Source organism: Podarcis gaigeae, assembly GCF_964106915.1.
Source record: "Podarcis gaigeae genome assembly, chromosome: 10".
Classification (NCBI taxonomy): Eukaryota; Metazoa; Chordata; class Lepidosauria; order Squamata; family Lacertidae; genus Podarcis; species Podarcis gaigeae.
The window spans coordinates 12,261,449-12,285,441 of NC_139686.1; the positions used below are offsets into that span (position 1 = coordinate 12,261,449).

Here is a 23,993-nt window from a genome sequence, read left to right on the forward strand (position 1 = left end):
ACCTCAAAGTGCCAGTAGATAAATAGGTACCGCTCCGGCGGGAAGGTAAACGGCGTTTCCGTGCGCTGCTCTGGTTCGTCAGAAGCAGCTTAGTCATGCTGGCCACATGACCCGGAAGCTGTACGCCGGCATCCTCAGCCAATAAAGCGAGATGAGCGCCACAACCCCAGAGTTGGTCACGACTGCACCTAATGGTCAGGAGTCCCTTTACCTTTACTACTCCTGCATCCAACACTCTAACCACTACAATTTTCACCACGCTGAAATAGGAGGCCGCTGTTTTCCTCCCAGAGCAACAACTCCCAGAGTGGTTTAACAACTAGTCTCTCTTTCCGGTGATCTCTGGGAATTTTGTTTACTATTTCACAAAATTTATACGGTGCTTGATTGTAAGAACCCCAAAGCGGCTTCCCAAAAGAATAAAAGAATACAACTATCAGTAAAACAGCTGAAAAGAAAAGTTGTGAAGATTCAAAACATTAAGATCAGCAATAAACTAAACACAGATTAAAACACACAGCAATATTTAAGATATCTGGGCAGGTTTGCCTAAGTAATGATGTATTTAGCAGACGCCAAAAAGGAGATAGTGAAGGTTCCTGCCTGATATCAAATCAGAAAGATATCTTAGATTAGGGGTAGGCAACCTAAGGCCCGGGGGCTGGATCCGGCCCAATCACCTTCTCAGTCCGGCCCACAGATGGTCCAGGAATCAGCATGTTTTTACATGAGTAGAATGTGTCCTTTTATTTAAAATGCATCTCTGGGTTATTTGTGGGGCATAGGAATTCATTCATATATTTTTTTCAAAATATAGTCTGGCCCCCCACAAGGTTTGAGGGACGGTGGACCGGCCCACGGCTGAAAAAGGTTGCTGACTCCTGTCTTAGATCTTTGAAGGGAACGGGCAATAAAAAGCATCGAGGTTAATTCCTTGAACTAATCTGATATATCTTCTGCAATTTGGCTTTTAGAAACGTTTTGTTTGCTCAGATATCTTCCCTCAAAACTATTGGTCTAGAGGAGGAGGAAACAACCCAAAAAAAAGACAGTCCTTGGGGAATCGAAACAGCACCAGCTCTGAGCTGGCCAAGTGATCTGCAGTGCGGCTGCAAGTTTACCTTGAAATGCATTGCGGGAAAGGTCTCTGTTATGTAACTCTCAGGGACTGCATGAGTCCAAAGTGAAACTTAGGGATGGGAATGCAGAAAAACCTCTCTCTCTCTCTATGAGACACTCGCCCCTGAAAGAGGATGTCTGCTGGATGCTCTATGTTTAGCAAAGCCTGCAGTCAAAATCTGCTTGCATAACACTCTGTGTGTGTTAGGGAGAGAGACAGAGAGAGAAAGGGAAGGCGGCTTAATATTCTGTAGGGAGAACTGCTTTAAAAATGCACTGGCTTCCAAAGAAAGTCAAACTGTGGAGGGTGCACCGATGCCAGAACTTGCATTTGGTTTGCAAGCACACGGAAATATACAACGGGGCTAAGATCTTCAGCAAGTGACTACGAAACATCATGATATACAGTGGTACCTCGGGTTATAGACGCTTTAGGTTACAGATGCTTCAGGTTACAGACTCCGCTAACCTACCTCGGGTTAAGAACTTTGCTTCAGTGGGGAGGGGGAAATGGGGGGGGGATGAGGATGATGTACCGTATTTTTTGCCCCATAGGGCACACCGCCCCTTGGACACACCTACGTTTTTTTGGGGGGAATAAAGAAAAAAAATTATTTCCCCCCCCCCCCCAGGCACGGGGCTGGCGCGGGGGAAGCCTGAGCTTCCCCCGACCCCAGAAGTCGTGCCGGTCTCCCCAGGCTTGCAGAGAGGTGCGCGAAGCCCAGGCGAGCTCTTCAGCGCGTCCTAGGCTTCAGAATGCAGGCAGCTCCGCGCAGCCGTTGGGAGCCCAGCGCGACTTTGTGCTGGGCTCCGGTGGGCTGTGCGGAGCTGGGCGAAGCCCAGGGCTGCAGGCACCTCCGTGCAGCCGTCAGGGGCCCAGCTCCCGAGGGCTGCACAGAGCTTCCTGAAGCCTGCAGAGCGAAAGCAAGACCCTCCAGGCTTCAGCGAAAGCCTGCATTCGCCCCATAGGACGCACACACATTTCCCCTTCATTTTTGGAGGGGGGAAAGTGCATCTTATAGGGCGAAAAATACAGTATTTTTGATAAACTGTTCTTTTGAAATTCCTAATTTTAAAAATTATTATTATTTTTAAAAAGAACTTTGCTTCAGGATGAGAACAGAAATCGTGCGGCAGCAGCAGGATGCCCCATTAGCTATAGTGGTACCTCAGGTTAAGAACAGTTTCAAGTTAAGAACGGACCTCCAGAATGAATTAAGTTCTTAGCCCGAGGTATCACTGTATTCCCATGTCCGAAATAAGGATGGAGCTATCTTAGAGGCATTGGCTGTCTTCACTGTTTTGCCCCACACTGTGATGTTTGCATAGTGCACACACATGTATCATGATGCGCAATATATTGCCAGGTCAAGAATTATGAAACCAGTATCACAATATGGACTTTTAGATGATGTATTGATATATTGCCCAGCCCTACCTGGGGAATGAGGCAATGGAAGCTCGGTGAGCACTTGTCAGGGCCTGCCTACTAAACGATCTACTCAATGGCAGAAACAAGTACAGTGGTACCTTGGGTTCCAGATGCTTCAGGTTACAGACTCCGCTAACCCAGAAATATTACCTCAGGTTAAGAACTTTGCTTCAGGATGAGAACAGAAATCGTGCTCCGGTGGCCCAGCAGCAGCACGAGACAGCATTAGCTAAAGTGGTACCTCAGCTTAAGAACAGACCTCCAGAACGAATTAAGTTCTTAACCTGAGGTACCACTGTAGTTTGATTTCTCATGTAAATTTAGCGCCACTTTGCTGCACAACAAACTCTTTCCTTCTTATTTCTGTTCCCAAGGGATACTCACTAGGCTTAGTTCTAGGTCAGGCTTCCTCAACCTCAGCCCTCCAGATGTTTTTGCCCTACAACTCCCATGATCCCTAGCTAGCAGGACTAGTGGTCAGGGATGATGGGAACTGTAGTCTCAAAACATCTGGAGGGCCGAGTTTGAGGAAGTTTGTTCTAGGTGCTGCTCTTGGCACATTTAAGCAGAGATTAGACGGCTATCTGCCAGGGAGGATGTGCTGTGTTTTTCTGTGTATAACATGCCTCCTATTTTGGGAGACTGGAATTTAAGGAAATGGGGGGAGGTGGCCCAGAGTTGCTGAGATTTTTTTAGGGGAAATGCCCAGAGTTACTGAGGTAATGGGGGGGGGTGGATGCCGAAAATCACTCACTCAACTAACAAACGCTACAAATTGAACATGTCAAAGAAGCAACCAAGCATCTGCCAGCAAGCCGCCATTTGCCCGCCCAATTGCCACTGCAGCAGCCAATCCACACCAACCCTTGTAGCAGACACCATTCTCCCTACCAATTGCCACCGACAAGTGCATAGTTCCCCATATGCACTACCCGTGTATAAGACTACCCCCCCCCTTTTGAACATTCTTTTCAAGTAGAAAAACCTAGTCTTATACACGGAAAAGCATGGTAGTTGCATCCTGCATTGTGCAGAATGCAGGGGAGCTAAGTGACCTCAGAAGGAATTCTGTGACTTGTGCATCAAAGCTGTGAAATGGGTGCAATTGCAACCCACAAGAATAAGGTATTCAAAACTTAAGCGGACAGACAAGGGGGTGGTGTGCCAGTGACAACACTCAGGTCAGGGTTGATCTAAGGCCAGCCCTAAGCATGTTCTACGACATGGGTAGGCAAACTAAGGCCCAGGGGCCACATCCAGCCCAATTGCCTTCTAAATCTTGTCCGCGGACGGTCCAGGAATCATCGTGTTTTTACATGAGTAGAATGTGTCCTTTTATTTAAAATGCATCTCTGGGTTATTTGTGGGGCATAGGAATTCGTTCATTTTTTCTCTCAAAATATAGTCTGGCCCCCCAACAAGGTCTGCAGGACAGTGGACTGGCCCCCTGCTGAAAAAGTTTGCTGACCCCTGCTCTACGAGAGCTGAGATGAGATGGTGAAGTTGACATGTTTAATGAGAGAATAATCACTGCCACTATTTACTAAAAATTGGAAACCCCTTGTGGCCTTTTTGCATGAAAAAGAAAATGAAATTGTGTTCATCTGGGTTTGAGAAAATATTGGAAGTATTGGGTATTATGCTGGAGTGGACACTTTGAATAATTTTCTATATATAGCTGAAAGAATCAGAAGTTCCCCTCCTCTTGTTCCTTTTCCTTTTCTTCTTTTTCATCATCTCCATCATTTTTTATTTGTATACCATCTTTCTATCTTACAATACCTGAGGCGGTTTACAAGCTGAAGAACCAAAAAATATACGTCTTATAACAATCTAATGCAATACAAAAATGTCATAATAAAACAAACTTTAAATTAAGCAACCTACATCAAATAAAGTAACATTCAACAATTATTAGAATAGTACGGAATAATAATATCAACATATAAAAGTTAAAGAGAAATCCACTCAACAGTTACAATGAATGATTTCTAAACTATAATCAATAAAACAACGGCAAGCCACAGTACTTAAAATAATAGAATACAAATTGAGAAGCACAGACTAGAGGGCGGAACAATGCAGGTGCCTTTGTTTGTGTTTTGACTTAAATTAGTTTCCTTTATCTTTGGTATTATAAAAAGATATTGGGTATTTGATATCAACTTTGGTATATATTTCCCCCCCAAAAAAAAAACTTTAATAAAATTTATTGGGGGGGGGGGAGAAAGAGAACAAAGATTCTTCTTAGCCTAGCATACTTTCCCCCCTCCCCCACCCAACAGTGAACAGCCAAAGTTTTCCAAAAAGTCATTTTATTTTTGATTTGATTTTACTTAGCTAGATTATTTTTGTGGCTCAATGCCTTGAGTACATTTGTTTTGTTCTAATGGATTTTTATTGCATGCATTGCAAATCGCTTCAGGACTATTTCTGTGTGAAGGGATACGTAAATCGAAAGAACTGGGGGAAATAGCGAATAACGTGAATAGTCAAGTTTAGCCTCTCACAATTGCTGACCAATTTAACTGCATTTGTAGTATTTTTCAGCAAAATGCATCTGTGCTTTGGACAGACGCCCTGTTCCATCTGGGGAGGCTGATGAGTTTTGGCCACGGGAACCCTACCCCAGTAGGAAACAGCACAAACTATTACGAAATCCATTTTCTAAATGCAATTTAAAACTTCTGATTCCTGATACAGACCACGTGCGCTGCCGGCGACTCCTCACCCATATGTATCTCCTTGAAGCAGCTGCATTACGGAACTGGGACAGACGTTCTCATGCACACTTAAAACTTCCATTGTGCATTATGCTCTCACATGGGAGCTGTATGACTGGTGATGCACTGGGAGTTAGAGGGAAGACGTTTTGCTTAGTGCTTGCTTAGATTTCAACATACTTCTGCTGTTTGTTGAGCCAAAAGATTGAGGCAGGGAGCAGACGAGATGGTCAGTTGTTTGAGGGCATTTATGAGCCGCCTCTCTGCTTTGAAGGAGCGGCCAGGTTAAGGGGAAGCAATACTGTACAAGATAAAAAAACCACTGGGGTTGCATATATTTAGACTTGGTTTTTGTTCAAAGGAGCTGCTTTCCATCCACATCTCAGGCTGACAGACAGCTTAAATTGATGCCCTCACCCTCTCTCCTCAGGCAATGAGGTTATTTGATCTCAAACTGCCTTCTCTCTAGCAGTCTCAGGGCAAGACAACTCTTCTTCAGCAGCCTCATAAAAGCCTTGGGGAGGGAGAAGGAGCTACCTTAGGAACAAAGCCGAGCCCAAAGTTCTTCACAGTCAACATTTAGCTCAAAGATCCGAGCCTTGGATCAATATTAGTTATTACTTATTTCATTTACATCCTGCCTTTACTCCAACAGGCCTTCCAAACGTCCTTATTTTCAAGGGACATTCCTGGATTTACAGAAGCTGCCCTGGTTTCTGATTTGATCCCAGAATGTCCGCTTTTCCTTGTTTTCATCAGAGAAATGTTGGAGGGCATGGAGTTATGGGACCCCCAGAGCTAAAGAGATAAGTAACTATGCAACCTTTTGAAGACATTTGAAGACATCCCCTGTATGGGGAAGTTTTTAATGTTTAACATTTTCTTATTTTTTTATACATGTTGGAAGCCAGAGTGGCTGGCGCAACCCAGTCAGATAGGCGGGGTATATTATTATTATTATTATTATTATTATTATTATTATTATGGAATAGGATGTCCCTATTATCATTGGAGAAATGCTGGAGCTCAAGGTGGTGTACAATATTCCCCCCTCCTCGTTTAATCCCCCACAACAATCCTGTGAGGTAGGTTAGGCTGAGAGGCAGTGAGTGGCCCAAGGTCACCCACTGAGCCCCATGGCGGGGATTTGAACCCTGGTCTCCCAGGACCTAGTCCGAAACTCTAACCACTACACCACACTAGCTCAATGTTCTCGTTGCATGGGAAAGCACCAGGCTTGTGATTTAAAAAAACAAAACCAATTGTGCCAACTGTTACGTATTAAGATTAGCTGCAGTTCTCACTCAGGGCCACCAGTATGCAAATGAAGGATTGAGAACTGTCGCTCACTGATTGGTTAGATGGTTGGGAGTTGTTACTGTTACAAGTTGGGACGCGGGTGGCGCTGTGGGTTAAACCACAGAGCCTAGGACTTGCCGATCAGAAGGCTGGCAATCCGAATCCCTGCGACAGGGTGAGCTCCCATTGCTTGGTCCCTGCTCCTGCCAACCTGGCAGTTCGAAAGTATGTCAAAGTGCAAGTAGATAAATAGGTACCGCTCCGGCAGGAAGGTAAACGGCATTTTCGTGCGCTGCTCTGGTTCACCAGAAGTGGCTTAGGCGTATGGCCACATGACCCGGAAGCTGTACGCCAGCTCCCTCAGCCAGTAAAGCGAGATGAGCGCCGCAACCCCAGAGTCGGCCACGACTGGACCTAATGGTCAGGGGTCCCTTACTGTTACAAGTTACTTAGTATTCTATAAAGCAGCCAGCTAGGCTACAGTTTGTCTGACTCTAGGAGCAGTTCTAACCGCTGTAATAAAGAGCTGTGGATCTAACAGAGCTGTGTCATTCGTCCACCAACTACCAATGCCAGCTTTCATTTGATGGTGGTTTTGGGGGAGACTCTATGTAAAGTAATGCAAATTCCAGAGGATCTGTTTTAATTCTGCTGCACCAAACAGAAAAGCAAAGTGTGTGTGTGTGTGTGTGTGTGTGTGTGTGTGTACACTCTCTTTCTTTCCGTCTGCTGAAAGGGGATGGAAGCCCACAGCAGTCTCCGAATTCTAGACATGCCCATAGCTCCCCAAAAGAGACAAGTAAGTTTTAAAATTTAAAACCCCCTTAAACTGCACCTTGGGAAGGGAGGGAGGGAGGGAGGGAAGGAAAGAGGGAGGGAGGAATAGAGGCAGAAACACAGAGGAAGGCTTTCCGCTCCAAGAATCTGGATAGCTTCTGGTCAGCTCTCCACAAAATGGCAACTAATTGGTTGGGTTCTCCAGCATCCATACAAAGGCCTCTTTATTTTAGCCTGCTTCTTCATAATATAGATATTATATGCCTGGCTCTCGTTTCACATGCCACTCTCCCACGAGAATTAGGCATTATGAGAAAAGGCCAGTGTATAATTTCTTTTGGGGCTGAATTGCCCCTTTCCTTGCAAAGCCTTGCCTTTAATAAACAGAGAGGTAGTTCTGGAGTGGGGAGGCAGAAGGCGAGACTTGCTTCTCGAAGACCGTTTGTGAAGGAGATGTGGCTGAAGCAAAGCTGGAGCTGGAAACTCAAACGTCTAGCAATTACGCTGCAGAGGATGCATGAGAGAGACATCAGTATGACTACTGCAGGCATGTGGGCTCCCTCACATGCGCCTCCCTTTTGCTGGAGATGCGCCAAGGCACAGCTGGACCAGGTCAGAACAGCCACAGCTAGCAATGGACCAATCGGCTTACAGTGGTACCTCGGGTTAAGAACTTACCGTATTTTTCCTTCTATAACACGCAGATTTTTTCTTCTAAAAAGGAAGGGGAAATGTCTGTGCGTGTTATAGAGCGAATGTGTGGTCCCTGGAGCCGAAAAATCATGCAAAAATCAAATCGCGGCGCTGCACGCTGCACGGAGAAGCGAAACCTGAAAAGAGGAAGCGGCTGCTTTCCTGCATTCTGCCTCAGGGTCTTACTGCCCACCCTCCTCTGTTTCGTTGCTGTGTTTGCTGAAACGGAACAAAGAGCAGGGAAAGCCCCTCCCCTCCAGGCAAGCTCCGGTGCTGCTGGGGGAGAGGGAGAGAGAGGGGGGAAGGGAGAGAGAGGGGGGGGAGGGAGAGAGAGAGGGGGAGGGAGAGAGAGGGGGGGAGGGAGGAAGGGAGGGAGGGAGGGAGGGAGGGAGAGAGAGAGAGAGAGAGAGAGAGATGGCTGGCTTGGGTGGGGGGAAACTTTTGCCTTTCTCTCCTCCCTCCTGTTAAATCCCTCTCCTGCATTCTTAGCCAGCTGCTTCTCTGCACACCCCTCTAATGTCCCTTCTTTGTTTTTCCTTCGCTCCCCACTTAAAATGTGGTTACAAAGCATGGATCCTCAGGATCTTTGCATTGGGTCACCCCAAATTCACCATCAGATCACATAGCATGTCCATGGCTACAGCCTGCACCAAAAAAATCACGCACCCACTGTTGCCTGGGGCTGCAATGGTGCAAAAATGTGGTTAAAAAGCATGGATCCACAGGGATTCTCAGGATTTTGGCATTGGGTCACCCCAAATTCACCATCAGATCACATAGCATGTCCATGGCTACAGCCTGCCCCCCAAAAAATCACGCACCCACTGTTGCCTGGGGCTGCAATGGTGCAAAAATGTGGTTAAAAAGCATGGATCCACAGGAATTCTCAGGATTTTGGCATTGGGTCACCCCAAATTCACCATCAGATCACATAGCATGTCCATGGCTACAGCCTGCCCCCCCCCCCCAAATCACATACCCACAGTTGCCTGGGGCTGCAATGGTGCAAAAACGTGGTTACAAACCATGGATCCACATGGATCCTCAGGGTCTTTGCATTGGGTCAGCCCAAATTCACCATCAGAGCACATAGCATGTCCATGGCTACAGCCTGCCCCCCAAAAATCACGCACCCACTGTTGCCTGGGGCTGCAATGGTGCAAAAACGTGGTTACAAACCATGGATGCACAGGGATTCTCAGGATTTTTGCATTGGGTCAGCCCAAATTCACCATCAGATCACATGTCTGTGGCCACAGCATGAAGCACAAAAATGATACATCCACTGTTTCATTCAGAATGTTTTTTCCCTTGTTTTCCTCCTCTAAAAACTATGTGCGTGTTATGGTCAGGTGCGTGTTATAGAGCGAAAAATACGGTAATTCATTCTGGAGGTCCGTTCTTAACCTGAAACTGTTCTTAACCTGAGGTACCACTTTAGCTAATGGGGCCTCCCGCTGCAACCGCTACGCGATTTCTGTTCTCATCCTGAAGCAAAGTTCTTAACCTGAGGTACTATTTCTGGGTTAGCAGAGTCTGTAACGTGCAGCGTCTGTAACCTGAGGTACCACTGTATTTCTATTTCTCATTTTTCCAAGCTTATGTTCAGTTCTCCATATTTGCACATCAGTTTGTGATATGGCTCACAAAAGAGCGGGAAAACGTCTAGCAATCCCAGCAGCCTTTGCAACTGCAATCCCATGACCCTTTCAGTTCCCATTATCCCTGGACCAGTGGTCCTGCTAGCAAGGGATGATGAGAGTTGTAGTCCAAAAACAGCTGGAGACCCAAGTTTGGGAAACACTGGACTTCCTCAGTGGACCTTCCAACTCTACAATTCTAAGCTTCTATGGATCATTACTGCACCCCAGAGCCCAGGATCAGCAAGCTCTGCTGCAGGAGGTATGAAAAGCCCTCTGCTCCCCTTCCCAAACTTGCCAGGAGCAGCATTCAGAGCAGGGCATGGCTCCTGGCATTCCTAGATGTGGTCCCTGGCACGTTTGGCCTCACTCTTGTGATAGGAATTTTATAGTCTTAGATATATGGTAATGTTCATAACCGCACATACATAGATCAGCAAAGGAAGACCAACCTGGAGCCATTTTGATTCCTAAACTGAGCCAATGTTTTCTCTGCAAGGTCAAAGTGGGAAACCTCCCATTGTCTTTTCCTTCGCAAATCCTGTCTTAAGGGTATGTCTGTGTTTGAATAGGGTGTGAGCCTGTGACCTGGCCCAGGAACTAAGTATTTATCACTACAAAAGAATGGCTGGGCTCCCCAGGCAATCCAATCAAGTAACCTGACAGACAAGAGATAAACAACAACAGGAGAAAAACAATATTCAAATTTCTGTTTTAGACCGCCTTTTCTGTGATGTAGGTATGATGTATCTGAGGGGTGGTCTTAGGTTACACCCCTTCTGTGATGTATGTATGATGTTTCTGGGGGTGGTCTTGATCTGCAGGGTGGCAATTTCAAAAGTCTTTATAAGGCCTTGCACGCCATTTTTTCTGGGTCCCTCCTCTCTCCTGCAGGTGAGGGGAGCACCCTGTTGCAACAGATCAATAAAGATCATGCTTACTAGCTGATTTGCTTCTCAATATTCTCTGGTTGGCCTCTGTTATTCTCTCCTACCAATAGGGAAACTATGTAAGGACTCTATAAGGGGAAAGGGCAATTTTTGTTTATAGCACTCTGATGCTCCACCACAATGTTTCCTGGGACCTTACTGCCACATCTTGGCATGGGGCGCAGCAACGATGGCTCCCATACATCTGCTTTCACAGATGATTTAAGTCTGTCTTTCGGTGGCTAAGACTATGGGGTGGTTTTTGCTGATGGTGGCGCATGCTTTGGTTTAAAAATCCCCAAATAAAGAAATCTTCCATAGGCCCCGAGGAAGGAAATCAGAACGGGGGCAATTTTGCAAGCACCCTGAGCAAAGCAGATTGGAAAAATAAGCTTTTCATTACGGTTTGCAGGCCCAGTCGCAACGGCTGAGACACTCAGAACTGGAAAACATTATCAGGAAGCTTCCCTTACTTATCTTGGACAGGCATATTTTTTCTTAAATTTTCAAGCACAGGAATCGAAGTGTGCAAGGTCTCCTTTTAAAGCAGGTTAACCAACGCCTGCCTTTCAACTTTCACACCACATCAGAGGCTGGCAATTTTGTTCCTTGCTCGGGAGCAGAGGTTTGCTTCCTATTCAGTTGATGCAGCTCATGGGCCAATCTAGATACTGAATCTTTGCCTTAAATGTGCAAGTATTATTATTTTTTAAGAGACGCGGGTGGCGCTGTGGGTAAAACCTCAGTGCCTAGGGCTTGCCGATCGCATGGTCGGTGGTTCGAATCCCTGCGGGGGGGGGGGGTGAGCTCCCGTCCTTCGGTCCCAGCTCCTGCCCACCTAGCAGCTCAAAAGCACCCCTAAGTGCAAGTAGATAAATAGGTACCGCTTTATAGTGGGAAGGTAAACAGCGTTTCTGTGTGCTGCGCTGGTGCTGGCTCGCCAGAGCAGCTTCGTTATGCTGGCCACATGACCCGGAAGTGTCTTCGGATGGCGCTGGCTCACGGCCTCTTAAGTTAGATGGGCGCACAACCCTAGAGTCAGACACGACTGGCCCATACGGGCAGGGGTACCTTTACCTTTTTTATTATTTTTTAATGCTGCCTCAAGGGGCCTGAAAAAATGCAGAAGGTATGGATGGGGGGTGAGCGGGAAAAGCGGGGAAGGATTTAACTCTTTACTTTCCTGCTGTGGGCTTCACAAAGATCCTGTTCTCTGAAGCTGGCATTTGCTTTGGGAGGAAATCCCCACACTGGTGCCAATGGGGATTTCTTCTCATGTAAACACCAGGCTTCAAAGGAATTTCCCCAGGAGCACAACCGGGGGAGGAATGGGTTAAAATCCACACACACAAACACCCTGAGTCTGAAAGTTTGGCCTTTCATCTCCTCCTTATTATAAAACATCACTTTGACAAGACAGGTTTGAAGGCTTCCTGTCGAAAACTATTTCTCACAAGGGTTGCTAATTTTCTTTTCTGCTAAATCTCCTTGAAGAGCTGGGACGGTGGGGGACTCTGGACTCTTCCAGATTGGAGTTTCCCGGCAGGAGTCATCTTCGGCATGTCACCAACGCAGTAATACCGCATTAGTGGTGGGTTTGTACTGAACCGTCCACACGTCATTCTGCTTTAATAGCTTCTCAGCGATGCTTCCCCAATGTTATTGCATTACAGTGGTACCTCTGGTTGCAAACGGGATCCATTTCGGAGCCCCATTTGCAACATGAGCAGAACGCAACCCATGTCTGCATGTGCACGGGTCGTGATTCGCTGCTTCTGCACATGCACGAGCGGCAAAACCCAGAAGTAACCCTTTCTGGTACTTCCGAGTCACTGCGGGACGCAACCTGAAAAGATTTAACCCGAAGCAAACGTAACAAGAGGTATGACTGTATTGCCATTTGGAAGGGCAAGTTTTTGCTGTTGTTGTTATTCAGCAACTGGACAGTGGCAAATCAGCCATACATCTCTCCCGCCAAGCCCGCTGCACAGCAAAGACCGGTGCCTGTTGGGTGCTCAGTAACTGCAAAATGCTAGCAGTCACAGCAGGGTTGCTAACTCTTTAGCTGGGCTTTCAACAGTGGTTTGGGTAACACCAGTTTCTGGGCCCAGAGATCCATGTTATCAGCTGGTCTTTACAGCTGAAGCTACACAGGAATCATGTGGCACAGCTGTCACATGGAAGGTAGATCAAGCTTGCTTTCTCCAGCTCGGAGGATAGCACTCAAACCAATGGCTTCAAGTTACAATGAAGGAGATTCTGGCGCAACATCAGGAAGAACTTTCTGACAGGGTTATTTGACAGTGGACCGGTCTCCCTCGGGAGGTGGTGGCCTCTCTCCTTCCTTGGAGGTTTTTAAGCAAAGGTTGGAGGGCTATCTGTCAAGGATGCTTTAGCTGAGATTTGTGCTGTGATGGCCTGGGACTTGGACTCGGAACCAGGGGAGTCTCGGTCCGCACCAGATCCTTTGCCTCAGGCATCATCTGAACCAAGTCTGGGGCCTGATTCTGGAGGGCCCCAGTCTGTACAGGTTCCCCTGCCACAAACACCAGCTGGGCCGAGTCAGGGGCCTGAGCCTGCCCTGGCTCCAGATGCGGGGATGACCTCGTTGCCTTCAGCTGGGCCATCACTTACAGCTGCTCCACTACCGGTTGCGTCAGGGGAGGCTGAGGCAGCCCCTGGTCTAGTAACCCACCAACGTCTCCCAAGCTGCAGAGACTAAGGTCTGAGAGAAGGAGAGACCTGAGTACTTGCAGGAGGAGTGCTCGCCTTTGGGCGAAATGGGGAGGTGAGTCGCTGAGGGATCAGGACCGGCTGTTACCCCGACAAAGATAAAAGGCTGTCGGACCCCGCCCCAGGTTGCGGGAGCAACATTGCTGTTTGCTAGAACCTGCCTGAGACCCTGTGCCTGACCTAGCCTGGTTTACTGGCTTGGCGCTGTCGGACTGACTCCTTGTGGAAGCCTTGGATTCAGGACCGGACCTGGACCGCGTAGCTCCGGTTAACCCCCGGGCCCAGCACACCTGCCTAGATGACCCTCAGGGTCTCTTCCAACTCTACAATTCTGTGGTTTGACTTCACCCCCAGAGGCATACTCCACTGTCTCTCGAGACAGACAGATGCCAACAAGGGATGACTCAGTCATTCTTTGGGAATGCAAGGCATGGAAACTCCAAGTGTTGCTGGACTACAACTCCCATCAACCCTGACCATTGGCCATGCTTTCTGGGGCTAGTGGGAGTTGTAGCCCCAGAATCTGGAGGGCCACAAGTTCCCCCAGTCCCATGCAACGTCTCCCCAATAGAAAACTTTAGCATAGCCAATGATAGGAGATCAGAAAGAACCAAGGCGATGACAACAAACACATTCAGAAGAGGGTGAACTTAATTTTCACCATTCAGCCAGCCTTCCATCCTCCAGCCAGCGAGGGACTGTGCAAGTTTAAAGCACAGTTTAAAGGCAGTGTTAGAAACTGAGATATATAAGCTAGGCTCCAAATGGCACCCTAATCATACGTTACGATCCCAACAATGGAATGTCTCTTTGCCAGGGGGGTTGGGGTCCTTTTCCAACCCGACAATTCTATGATCTCAACTACATTGCTTGACTGTAGCTTGCTCTTACAACAATTCACTCGTCCCAGTACGCAAGAAGGAGAAACACACACACAAGGGAATTGGACATGCTATTAACTATGGACTAAGGCAGAGGTTTGTAAACTGTGGTTGCCAAGCTGGTGCCCAGAAATCTCCACGTAATTGCAACTGGACCTGTGCCAGTAGCAAAACATGCCTGGCTAGTTTTGAACACTGGCGAATGTGAGATGTGAGCAACATCCATAAAGTGCGCAGTTGGCAAAGGCTGGTTTGAAGGGGTTCAGAGGGATCTGGCTGAGGGAATTTGGAAACAAAAGTAAAGGGCGCCACAGAAAACACACCAACACAGGCCGTGTGTCGCACCATGCATTTAAAGCACTTTTGTGATACTGTGTGTGATACAGTGTGCTTTTATGGTATCATAGCCCTTTTAGTGGGACGCGGGAGGCACTGTGGGTAAAACCTCAGCGCCTAGGGCTTGCCGATCGCATGATCGGCAGTTCGAATCCCCGCGGCGGGGTGAGCTCCCGTCTTTCGGTCCCAGCTCCTGCCCACATAGCAGTTTGAAAGCACCCTTAAGTGCAAGTAGATAAATAGGTACCACTTTATAGCGGGAAGGTAAACGGCGTTTCTGTGTGCTGCGCTGGTGCCAGCCTGCCAGAGCAGCTTCGTTACGCTGGCCACGTGACCCGGAAGTGTCTCCGGACAGCGCTGGCCCCCGGCCTCTTAAGTGAGATGGGCGCACAACCCTAGAGTCGGACACGACTGGCCCGTACGGGCAGGGGTACCTTTACCTTTAGCCTGTTTAAGTATATGGTGTGATTATGGCCATAACATATAATCATAACATCTTACACATTATAGCAAGTTGTGACTTGAATGCTTGGAAGCCAAGATTATATATAAATACATTGTTTCTTGGATGAAACACTTAATGTTTTCTAAAAGTAGAGTTTCAAAAAGAAGAATTAGGGTGATTATCCTTTTTCTCTCTCTTTTAAAGGAGGAGTGTGAAGAAAAGGCAGTTGAGGAGAGGTGAAAAAGAAGAAAAGTTAGAAAGAGATAAAAAGAATTCTCAAAACTGTAGTTTGCAATGGGTGCTGGGAATTGTAGCTTTGTAGAGGGTAAACTATGGTATTTTGTATTGTATTGTATTGTATTGCATTTTTTTACTGTAAGTTGCTTGGTGACCTTTGGGTGACAAGCAACTAATAAGTTTAATAAATCATCATCCTTAGTGACAGACTCAACCTGCATATAAGAGGTAGCCACTCCTCAGTTCTGTGCGTGTCCATCATGTGTTCTTGCAAGCACGCAGGAGATGCCTAAGTTCCTACAAGAATCTGGTACCCACATCCAAGATGTGTTAAGTGCAAACAGCCCTTAAGAATCTCACCTTTCTGCATGCGTACGAATGACAAATTGTGCAGTGGAGTGGAAAGGTTAAGGTAAAGGGACCCCTGACCATTAGGTCCAGTCGTGACCGACTCTGGGGTTGCAGCGCTCATCTTGTCTATGGGCGAAGGGAGTCGGCGTTTGTCCACAGACAGCTTCCGGGTCATGTGGCCAGCATGACCAAGCCACTTCTGGTGAACCAGAGCAGCGCACAGAAACGCCGTTTACATTCCCGCCAGAGCGGTACCTATTTATCTACTTGCACTTTGATGTGCTTTCGAACTGCTAGGTTGGCAGGAGCTGGGACCGAGCAACGGGAGCTCACCCCGTCGGGGGGATTCGAACCGCCGGCCTTCTGATCAGCAAGTCCTAGGCTCTGTGGTTTAACCCACAGCGCCACCCACGTCCCTATGGAAAACAATGCAATAATTAAAACATGCCCAAGATCAAGTGCAATAGATTTAAATCCCTTGTCATCTAGTTCAGTACTGTCTACTCCAGTGGTTTTCAACCAGTGTGCGGGAGCACCCTTGGGTGCCCTGGGGGACCCTGGTCTCTATCCCTCTTCCCTTTGCTCCCTCCTCTGATGCCCTCTCATGTCTCTATCTCCCAGAGGCTTGCACAGCTGCTTGTTGCAGCAGTCCTTGCTATAAATAAGCTCCTCAGGCGAATGGTGCCTCTGGGGCTCCCCAGGGAGTGCTTCCCAGGCCCCTGTGGGCACCTCTTTGGGGCAGGGGGGACAATACAGAGACCGGGGGGCAGCAGCAGCTGCCTGGAGGACTCCCAATGAGAAGGAAGAGGGGAGGAGGCTGGGGGAACACTCCACAAGGGGAGGGTATTCGAAAAAGGGTGAGGGGCTGCCGGCTCTGCAGGCAAGGGGTGTCATAACTGGGCTCCTGAGCCCCACAGGGGTGCCGTGGAAATAATGTAGTTGGTCAAGGGAGCCGTGGACCCAAAAAGGTTGAAAACCTCTATTTTGGATAAAATGACAGGAATGCTTTGAAAGCTGTGGGACCAGAGATTTACAGAAGATTGAAAGAAATATACAAACTATTTGAAGAACAACTGTAATCAACAAATTACACTAGTAGGACTACAAGTAGTTTTGTAAGGAGGAATATATGAAACACTGCAAAGAAGAGAGACATTAGTTATGATATTTAAATGTAATAGTGAAAGGAAGAAATGTAAATTAAGTGAAAAGATTGGAAAATTTTCAGATGTGATTGATGGAAGCCAAAAAAAATCTGTATAAGATATAAAAGTATGTTTAATAATTGTTGAAAATGATATGAGAGGTGTGTGTGTGTGTAAAGGGACCCCTGACCATTCGGTCCAGTCGTGACTGACTCTGGGGTTGCGGCACTCATCTCGCTCTATAGGCCGAAGGAGCCGGCGTACAGCTTCCGGGTCATGTGGCCAGCATGACTAAGCCGCTTCTGGAGAACCAGAGCAGCGCATGGAAATGCCATTTACCTTCCCACAGGAGTGGTACCTATTTATCTACTTGCACTTTGATGTGCTTTTGAACTGCTAAGTTGGCAGGAGCAGGGACCGAGCAACGGGAGCTCATCCCGTTGCAGGGATTCGAACCACCGACCTTCTGATCGGCAAGTCCTAGGCTCTGTGGTTTAACCTACAGTGCCACCCATATATATACCTCTGATCTACTCCGACTATCACCGACTCTCTGTTGTCTCAGATAGCTTTCCTCAACACTACCTGGAGACACCTGGGGCCTTGCGCATGCAGGGCAGAAGTTCTTCCATTGAGCTGTTTTTCTCTCCTTAACAGAAAATGTCTGTCTAAATAGAAATGGCCGAGGTTCTGGAACACCTCCAGGTTTTTCCATAAATTGGATGTGACAGGTGAGGAATGCGTCATCATGGAGAGAATGCAGAAGGTGGGAGGCCTCTCTCCCTCACATAAAACTACGTCTTAGGGACTATCCAATAAACCTGAGTTGCAAAAAGTTTCAGGAAGAAAACATAAAGACCCCCCAAAAAACTCCCAAGGTACCAATTTATCATTTGTGGGCTGGAACATCTGGCTAGCCACTGTGAGAATAGGCTGATGGGCGAGATGGGAGTCTGCTTTGATCCAGCAGGTCTCTTTGAACGCTCTTGAGATACAGAATTCACTACTACAAGACACTGCAAAGTTAATCTAAGCTGTGATTCTGGTCTGAGAAGTCTCATCTTAACAGGTCACTTATTCCCATTGTTTTAAACCAGAACATATCAATGTTCCAACAGAAAGCTGGCGAAAAACCAGTGCGGTCCCTTTTGCGAATAACAGTGTAAAACTGATCGCCGGCAGGCCCTTGGTAAAAACCTTGAGTCTATTTAACACAATGCCAGATTTATATAGGCAAAACTTCTGTGCCACATATAGATGGAAGCTTAAGTTTATTCAAGTCAGTAGGATCTTAGTGCTGTTACTTAAGTGACATGTATATTTAATAAATGTATATTTAAGGTGTAAATTTGGTACCAATATTGCAAAAGAAGATACCAAGAGCCCTGCTGAATCAGCCCAAAGTCCCAATGAGTCCAACAGTTGCCTATGGAAAGCTTTGCAGCAGCATCACATACCCTCTGAAGAGTGGGCTTGCGAAAAGACGGAGTGCAAGTATGCAATGAAAAATTAAAAGATTTTATTAATTCTTTTTTTAAAAGATTCATGTTTACTAGCCTGGAGTATGAGTGTGTAATAAAAAAAAATTAAAAGGTTTTATTAATTCTTTTTAAAGGATCCTAGTTAACTAGCTTGGACAATAAGAAAAATAAAAGATTTTATTAATTATTTTTAAAAAGATTCTAGTTTACTAGCTTGGAGTACATAATAAAAAAAAGATTTTTTAATGACTCTAGTTTACTAGCTCAGAGTATGAATACATGATAATAAATTGAAAGATTTTATTAATTCTTTACTGAAGATTCTAGTTTACTAGCTTTTTTAAAAAGACTGAACACATTCACAGAGGGTCTCGATGGTTTTTAGCCGTGATAGCTAAATGGGCCCTCCATAGCCACAAGCAGTCTATCTCATAGGAAAATAGGAAGTTGCTTTATATAGAGTCAAACCATTAGTCCATCTAGCACAGTACTGTCTACCCAGGCTGGCAGCAGAGTCAGCCAGGAGATGGTGTGGGTTGAACCAGGACCGTTTTGCGCGAAAACCTTCTGCTACAGGGGGGGGGGTGTCAACCCTTTTGCCTTCGTAGTCAGGCAGGAGTGCAAATACCACCGGCAACGACCAGCTCCATGCCTAACTATCTTGGTACTGGATCCATTCCTCAGCCGTGATTTGACCACAAAAACCCTTCGGACTCCAAGTGTGTCCGAGCCAAGAGAGGCAATAAAGCCCTAGCACTAGGATCTGCGCTCATCTCCAAAGGTGATCCCTTGCCCTCCAACATTAACAATATCGTGCGTATGTGAAACCTGGACTTTGGAGCAGTTTGTGCCCATTTGAGCACAGCTCTCTGACCCTTAGATGGAAGATTTTGAGCTGGGTGAGGGTTCACCTATCCCCTCGTCCCATCTCTGTGGGATTGGCTGGTGGCCCAGGAGGGAGGGAGGAAACCTTCACTTGGCTCCGAGCAACAGAGTAAACGGCAAAGGGCAGGCCACGCGATGCAGACTGCATGGACATTCATCCAAGCCAAGCCTTCCCATAGAGCAGGGAGACAGGTGCTGGCTGGCCATGCTCCAAGAGCACACTGGTCGGTGCGTCAAGCAGGGAACATGTTTTTCCCAGTCCTCCCCTCCAGCCTTTCCCCATGGCTGACATTAAGCATCTCCCCATTTCTCCAGGAGTTTTTCTTAATTAAAAAGGGGGAAAGGCAAACCTTGAACTGATCAGGAGCTCATGGTTTTGCTTAGCCAATTCCAAGGGCCTTGGGAAAAAAAAAGAGTTGGATGTGTTCTTTGGGCCTGTTTTGCTCAGCCCTAAATTGTTGATTTTCTTCCCAGTGACTCTGACAAAGATACTGCCGGAGCCAATGCAGTCATTCTTATTCACATGGAGAGGGTCCAGCTTTCCCAGCTATCTAATTGCACAGCCTCTGGCAAGACACATTTTTATGCCGGCCTCAGTTTCTCATCTGTAAAATGGGAATGTTTGGGGCCTGCCTTGCAGATGGACTACAGGGTGTGAAAATGGAATGTTCTTGTAAAACACTGCTTGCAAAGCACTTCATTGCTTTGTTGTTGTTTTAAAATGGGCCCACCCTATAAGAATCCTATGATGTTCTCTATTGCTCCCATTTTACAGGTAAGGGAACTGAGGATGACAGTGGGAGTGAGAATGTGACTCGCCTCAGGCCGCAGAATGACTCTGTGGCAAAGATGGGTCAGAAATCCTGGTGCCTCTATTCAACAGATCCTGATAGCTTTCACTTTACAGTAATTGAAAACACATGGGGTGAGGGTCCGTTCCTAATTAATGCAACATACCTGCTTTATAGGGACATGGGTGGCACTGTGGGTTATGACTTGCCGATCAGAAGGTCAGTGGTTCGAATCCCTGCAGCGGGGTGAGCTCCCATTGCTCGGTCCCTGCTCCTGCCAACCTAGCAGTTCAAAAGCATGTCAAAGTGCAAGTAGATCAATAGGTACTGTTCCAGCGGGAAAGTAAACGGCGTTTCCGTGTGCTGCTCTGGTTTGCCAGAAGCGGCTTGGTCATGCTGGCCACATGACCCAAAAGCTGTACACTGGCTCCCTTGGCTAATAAAGTGAGATGAGTGCCCCAACCCCAGAGTCGGTCACGACTGGACCTAATGGTCAAGGGTCCCTTTACCTTTTTGCCTGCTTTATAAGTTGTGCACATATGCTTTATAGTTTGCACTGCTGTTCTTGTGCCCTTTTTACAGAGTGATCCTGCACAGCCAAAGGCTGAATAGGAAGAATCTGTGGCAGAGGTGAGGTCTGGACCCAGGAGATTAAAAATCATAAATTTGATGTATTGAGGCTGGGTTGGAAGCATGTGGGGCAGGGGGGAGAGATATTCCAGAAACATCTGGAGGAGGCCAATTGCAGAGGAAACAGAAATGAAAGGAAAACAAAGTAGACTTGAATCAGCTCAGGACTGTCATTTCCTCTGGGCTGCAGCGGGGGGGGGGGAGAGAAGGGCTACTCTCTGGGGAGGAGGGAGTGAATGATGTGGAGAGAAGCAGGAGGGAGAGTAAAGGGAGATGTTAACAGAGACATTGAATGCACTTTTATTACTAATAGTAATAATAATAATAACATAATTATCAAAAAAGATATAGGGATAAATGAATGATACATGCAGATATGTATTTAGACATAGGGTTAAATGTAAAAAGGTAAAGGACCCCTGGATGGTTAAGTCCAGTCAAAGGCGACTATGGGGTTCCAGCACTCATCTCGCTTTCAGGCTAAGGGAGCCAGTGTTTGTCCACAGACAGCTTTTCGGGTCATGTGGCCAGCATGACCAAACCACTTCTGGCACAACGGGACACCGAAACCAGAGCAGTGCACGGAAACGCCGTTTACCTTCCTGCCACAGTGGTACATGTTTATCTACTTGCACTGGCGTGCTTTCAAACTGCTAGGTTGGCAGGAGCTGGGACAGAGCAATGGGAGCTCACTCTGTTGCAGGGATTCAAACCGCCGACCTTCTGATTAGCAAGCCCAGGAGGCTCAGTGGTTTAGACCACAGCGCCACCCTATACATTTATAGGGATAAATGTATTTCGATATAGACAACGTGCTATTGTTTATACGGACCATGAGTTGTGGGGGTGGCTGGGAGATAAATCCAACAACGTATATTTTATGAATTACTGAAAAAGGTGAAGGAGGGCAGCATTGCAAAGCTCCAAAACCCCATCTTTTCCCTGGCCAAACCCTCTGCCAACAACCCAAGGAAGACCATTACACTTCAACCTCCCCCTTCCCCAGCAATTCTCTGCCACTTTCACACAACCGGGGCAGCAGACAGGGACGTAATCCCTGCAGTTTTGCCAGTACTGAATGTGGCAAACTTTAGAGGTGGGTCCCAAGTAAGAAAATGTACATGTAGAGACAGTGACACAGACAAGAAAGGAGGGGGAGATAGAGAACAAAAGAAGGGAAGTGTATCGAAGAAGGCGTATCCGAGCTCCAGTGCGGTATAGCCATTATCGAGTGTTGCACTACGACCCGGGAGTCCAGGGTTTGTGCATTCAATAAATATGAACCAGAGGTCAGGGAAATAAAAGCGGGGGCAGCAATAATCTTTGCATTCAGCTTGTGAAGGCAGCACGTGGCGGGCGGAAACCGGCCACACAATTGTAGGCCAGACAGAATAGATCGGAAATTCTTGCAACCAGCTTTCCCTTCCTCTTGCGCCCACCCACGCACCCCCCCCCCAGCAAAAAACAAAATCTCCAATAGTACTCTTTGTATCTCCGTTATTCAGACTTGGCACCAGGGCAATACAGGAAGATGACAGCAGCAAACAAAAGAGAGGGATTGCAGTCTCAAGGCAAAACATTTCGGCCTGTCTTCTCCAGCTGCTCTGATGTGTAACCAAAGGGTGCTGTGCGGCCAAGGTGGCCTTCCTGGCACCCTTGCATCACCCTTTGATTGACAGCACAGCAGCACATTCTGCTCTTTATGGCTTTAATATCTTTGCTTTGTAAATAACAGCATCCTAGCAGCCAGCGGCACCCTTCCACAAGGCTTCCGGAGCAAACTTGTCCGGCATGTCCTTTTCAATGCTTTGAAAACTACCTCTCCCGCACACAGCACAGGATTGCAGCCTGGAGAGTATTTATAAAAGGCCACATGCTTTATCTCTCGCTCTGATACAGATAAGCCCATCATTTCCATCCGCTCAGGCTGCCATCCTGCGGGAGTTCCTTCTGCAAAGCTGCAGTGTCACAACTTGACTTCGCTTCTTATGCCGACGAATTAGCTCGGGGTTACTGTTTTGGGGGAAGAGCGTCTGTTATAAAGGCGATGTAAAAATAAAACCACCCTACCCAAAAATTGACGCACTGTTTGGAAATCAGTATCTACTGAAACCATGAGAGAAGCTGGAAGGAGCTTCAGAGGGAAATGTCCTATGCTCCATCAAGTTTTTAATTTCTTCTTATCATAAAGGAGCGCGACGAAGGGGAGGCAGGATTCATCCCGAGGGCTAGCCCCGGCCTCCTACGAAGGAGCGGCAAGCGCGCCCTTCCCTGCTGCTGGGTGTCCCCGTGTGCCCTTGGGCTGCCCAGCTGCGCAGCTCGCCAGGGGTGCCCGGCTGGCACTCACTCACCTGAATCCGGCCACGGCGCTGCGGTTCCTCCGCCAGGCTCTGCCTTGCTGCAACAGGACTCCCTGCACGACCTCCTTCTCGTCGGGCAGCCGGTAGACGGGGAAGATGTACAGCCAGCAGAGGACAAAGAAGCCCAGGGCGCTGGCGCCCACCGGCAGCCGGGTGCGGGGGCCTTTGCACGCCAGGAGACCCACCGCCATCCTCCGATGCCGTTTCCCCGCCTTCCAGTCGCTCATCGGGAGCCAGCGGGCAGCTCCCGGCGCCGCAGGAGCCGCAGTCCCGACCACCACCTCATCCTCCGGGGGCGAAGAAGCGCCCCATGGCCAGGGCGCCGCCGCCGAAAACAGCAGCAGCAGGAGCAGCGCGTTCCTCTCCCTCGCCGATGCGCCCAGGCGCGCCGTTCCTCCTCCTCCTCCTCCTCCTCCTTGTGCTGCTGCTGCTTAAAGACGCCGAGGAAAGGGGTGGGGGCTGCAAGGAGGAGGGAGGGCGGGCAAGCCCACGGGCCCCCCCATGGTTCATCCGGCCTTGCAAAGCCTTCGCCGCCTCCCTCCGCGATTTCTAAAGAGAGAGAAAGAGAAAGCAGAGCGCAGCTCGCATGTGCTGCCCGGCTCGCTGTGCAAAGCGCAGCGGCGTCCCGACGGAGCGGCAACCCGCCCGGGTCCTCTCCTTGTCGGCTGCGAGTCTGGGGAGGGGAGGGGAGGGGTTGGGATCCTCGAGGCTGAAAAGCAGCGTAAGGAAAGGGGGGAGGGGGACAGAAGGGGGTGTGGCGGCGGCGGCGGCGTCTGGCTACGACGCGCGGAGGCTCTGCCGGGTTCCTGCGCGCCACAAGCGCGCCCTAGCCAAGATAAGAATGATCTCTTTTTCCCGTGCGCATTCACCCACAAATCACACCCACCCGCCCACATAGAAAGGCAACGGGAGAGGGGTGGGCTTGGCCACTTCGTCTCTCCGCTTTTCTCTTTCTTTTGTTGCTCTCGAGCTTTCTGCCGCAGGCAAAAAAATGTAAAAATGAAAGATTTGGAGCAGCCAGCAGAGGAAAAAGAAAAGAGGCGAAGCGAGGGGTATTATTCCTAAAGAAAGAAAACGGGGATTTCTAAGGGGGTGGGGGTGGAGTT

At 48.0% G+C, this 23,993-nt stretch overlaps 1 protein-coding gene across 1 annotated transcript in view; it reads right to left on the reverse strand.

Moving 5' to 3' along the window:
• Nucleotides 1–23,624, reverse strand: part of ST8SIA1 (ST8 alpha-N-acetyl-neuraminide alpha-2,8-sialyltransferase 1) — an 83,733-nt gene extending 60,109 nt beyond the window's left edge. Inside the window, exon 1 of the mRNA XM_083700836.1 lies at nucleotides 22,879–23,624. Within this exon, the coding sequence (XP_083556962.1) occupies nucleotides 22,879–23,114 (236 nt within the window). The 5' untranslated portion in view covers nucleotides 23,115–23,624. The remainder of the gene's footprint in view (nucleotides 1–22,878) is intronic.
• Nucleotides 23,625–23,993: the final 369 nt, after the last annotated feature.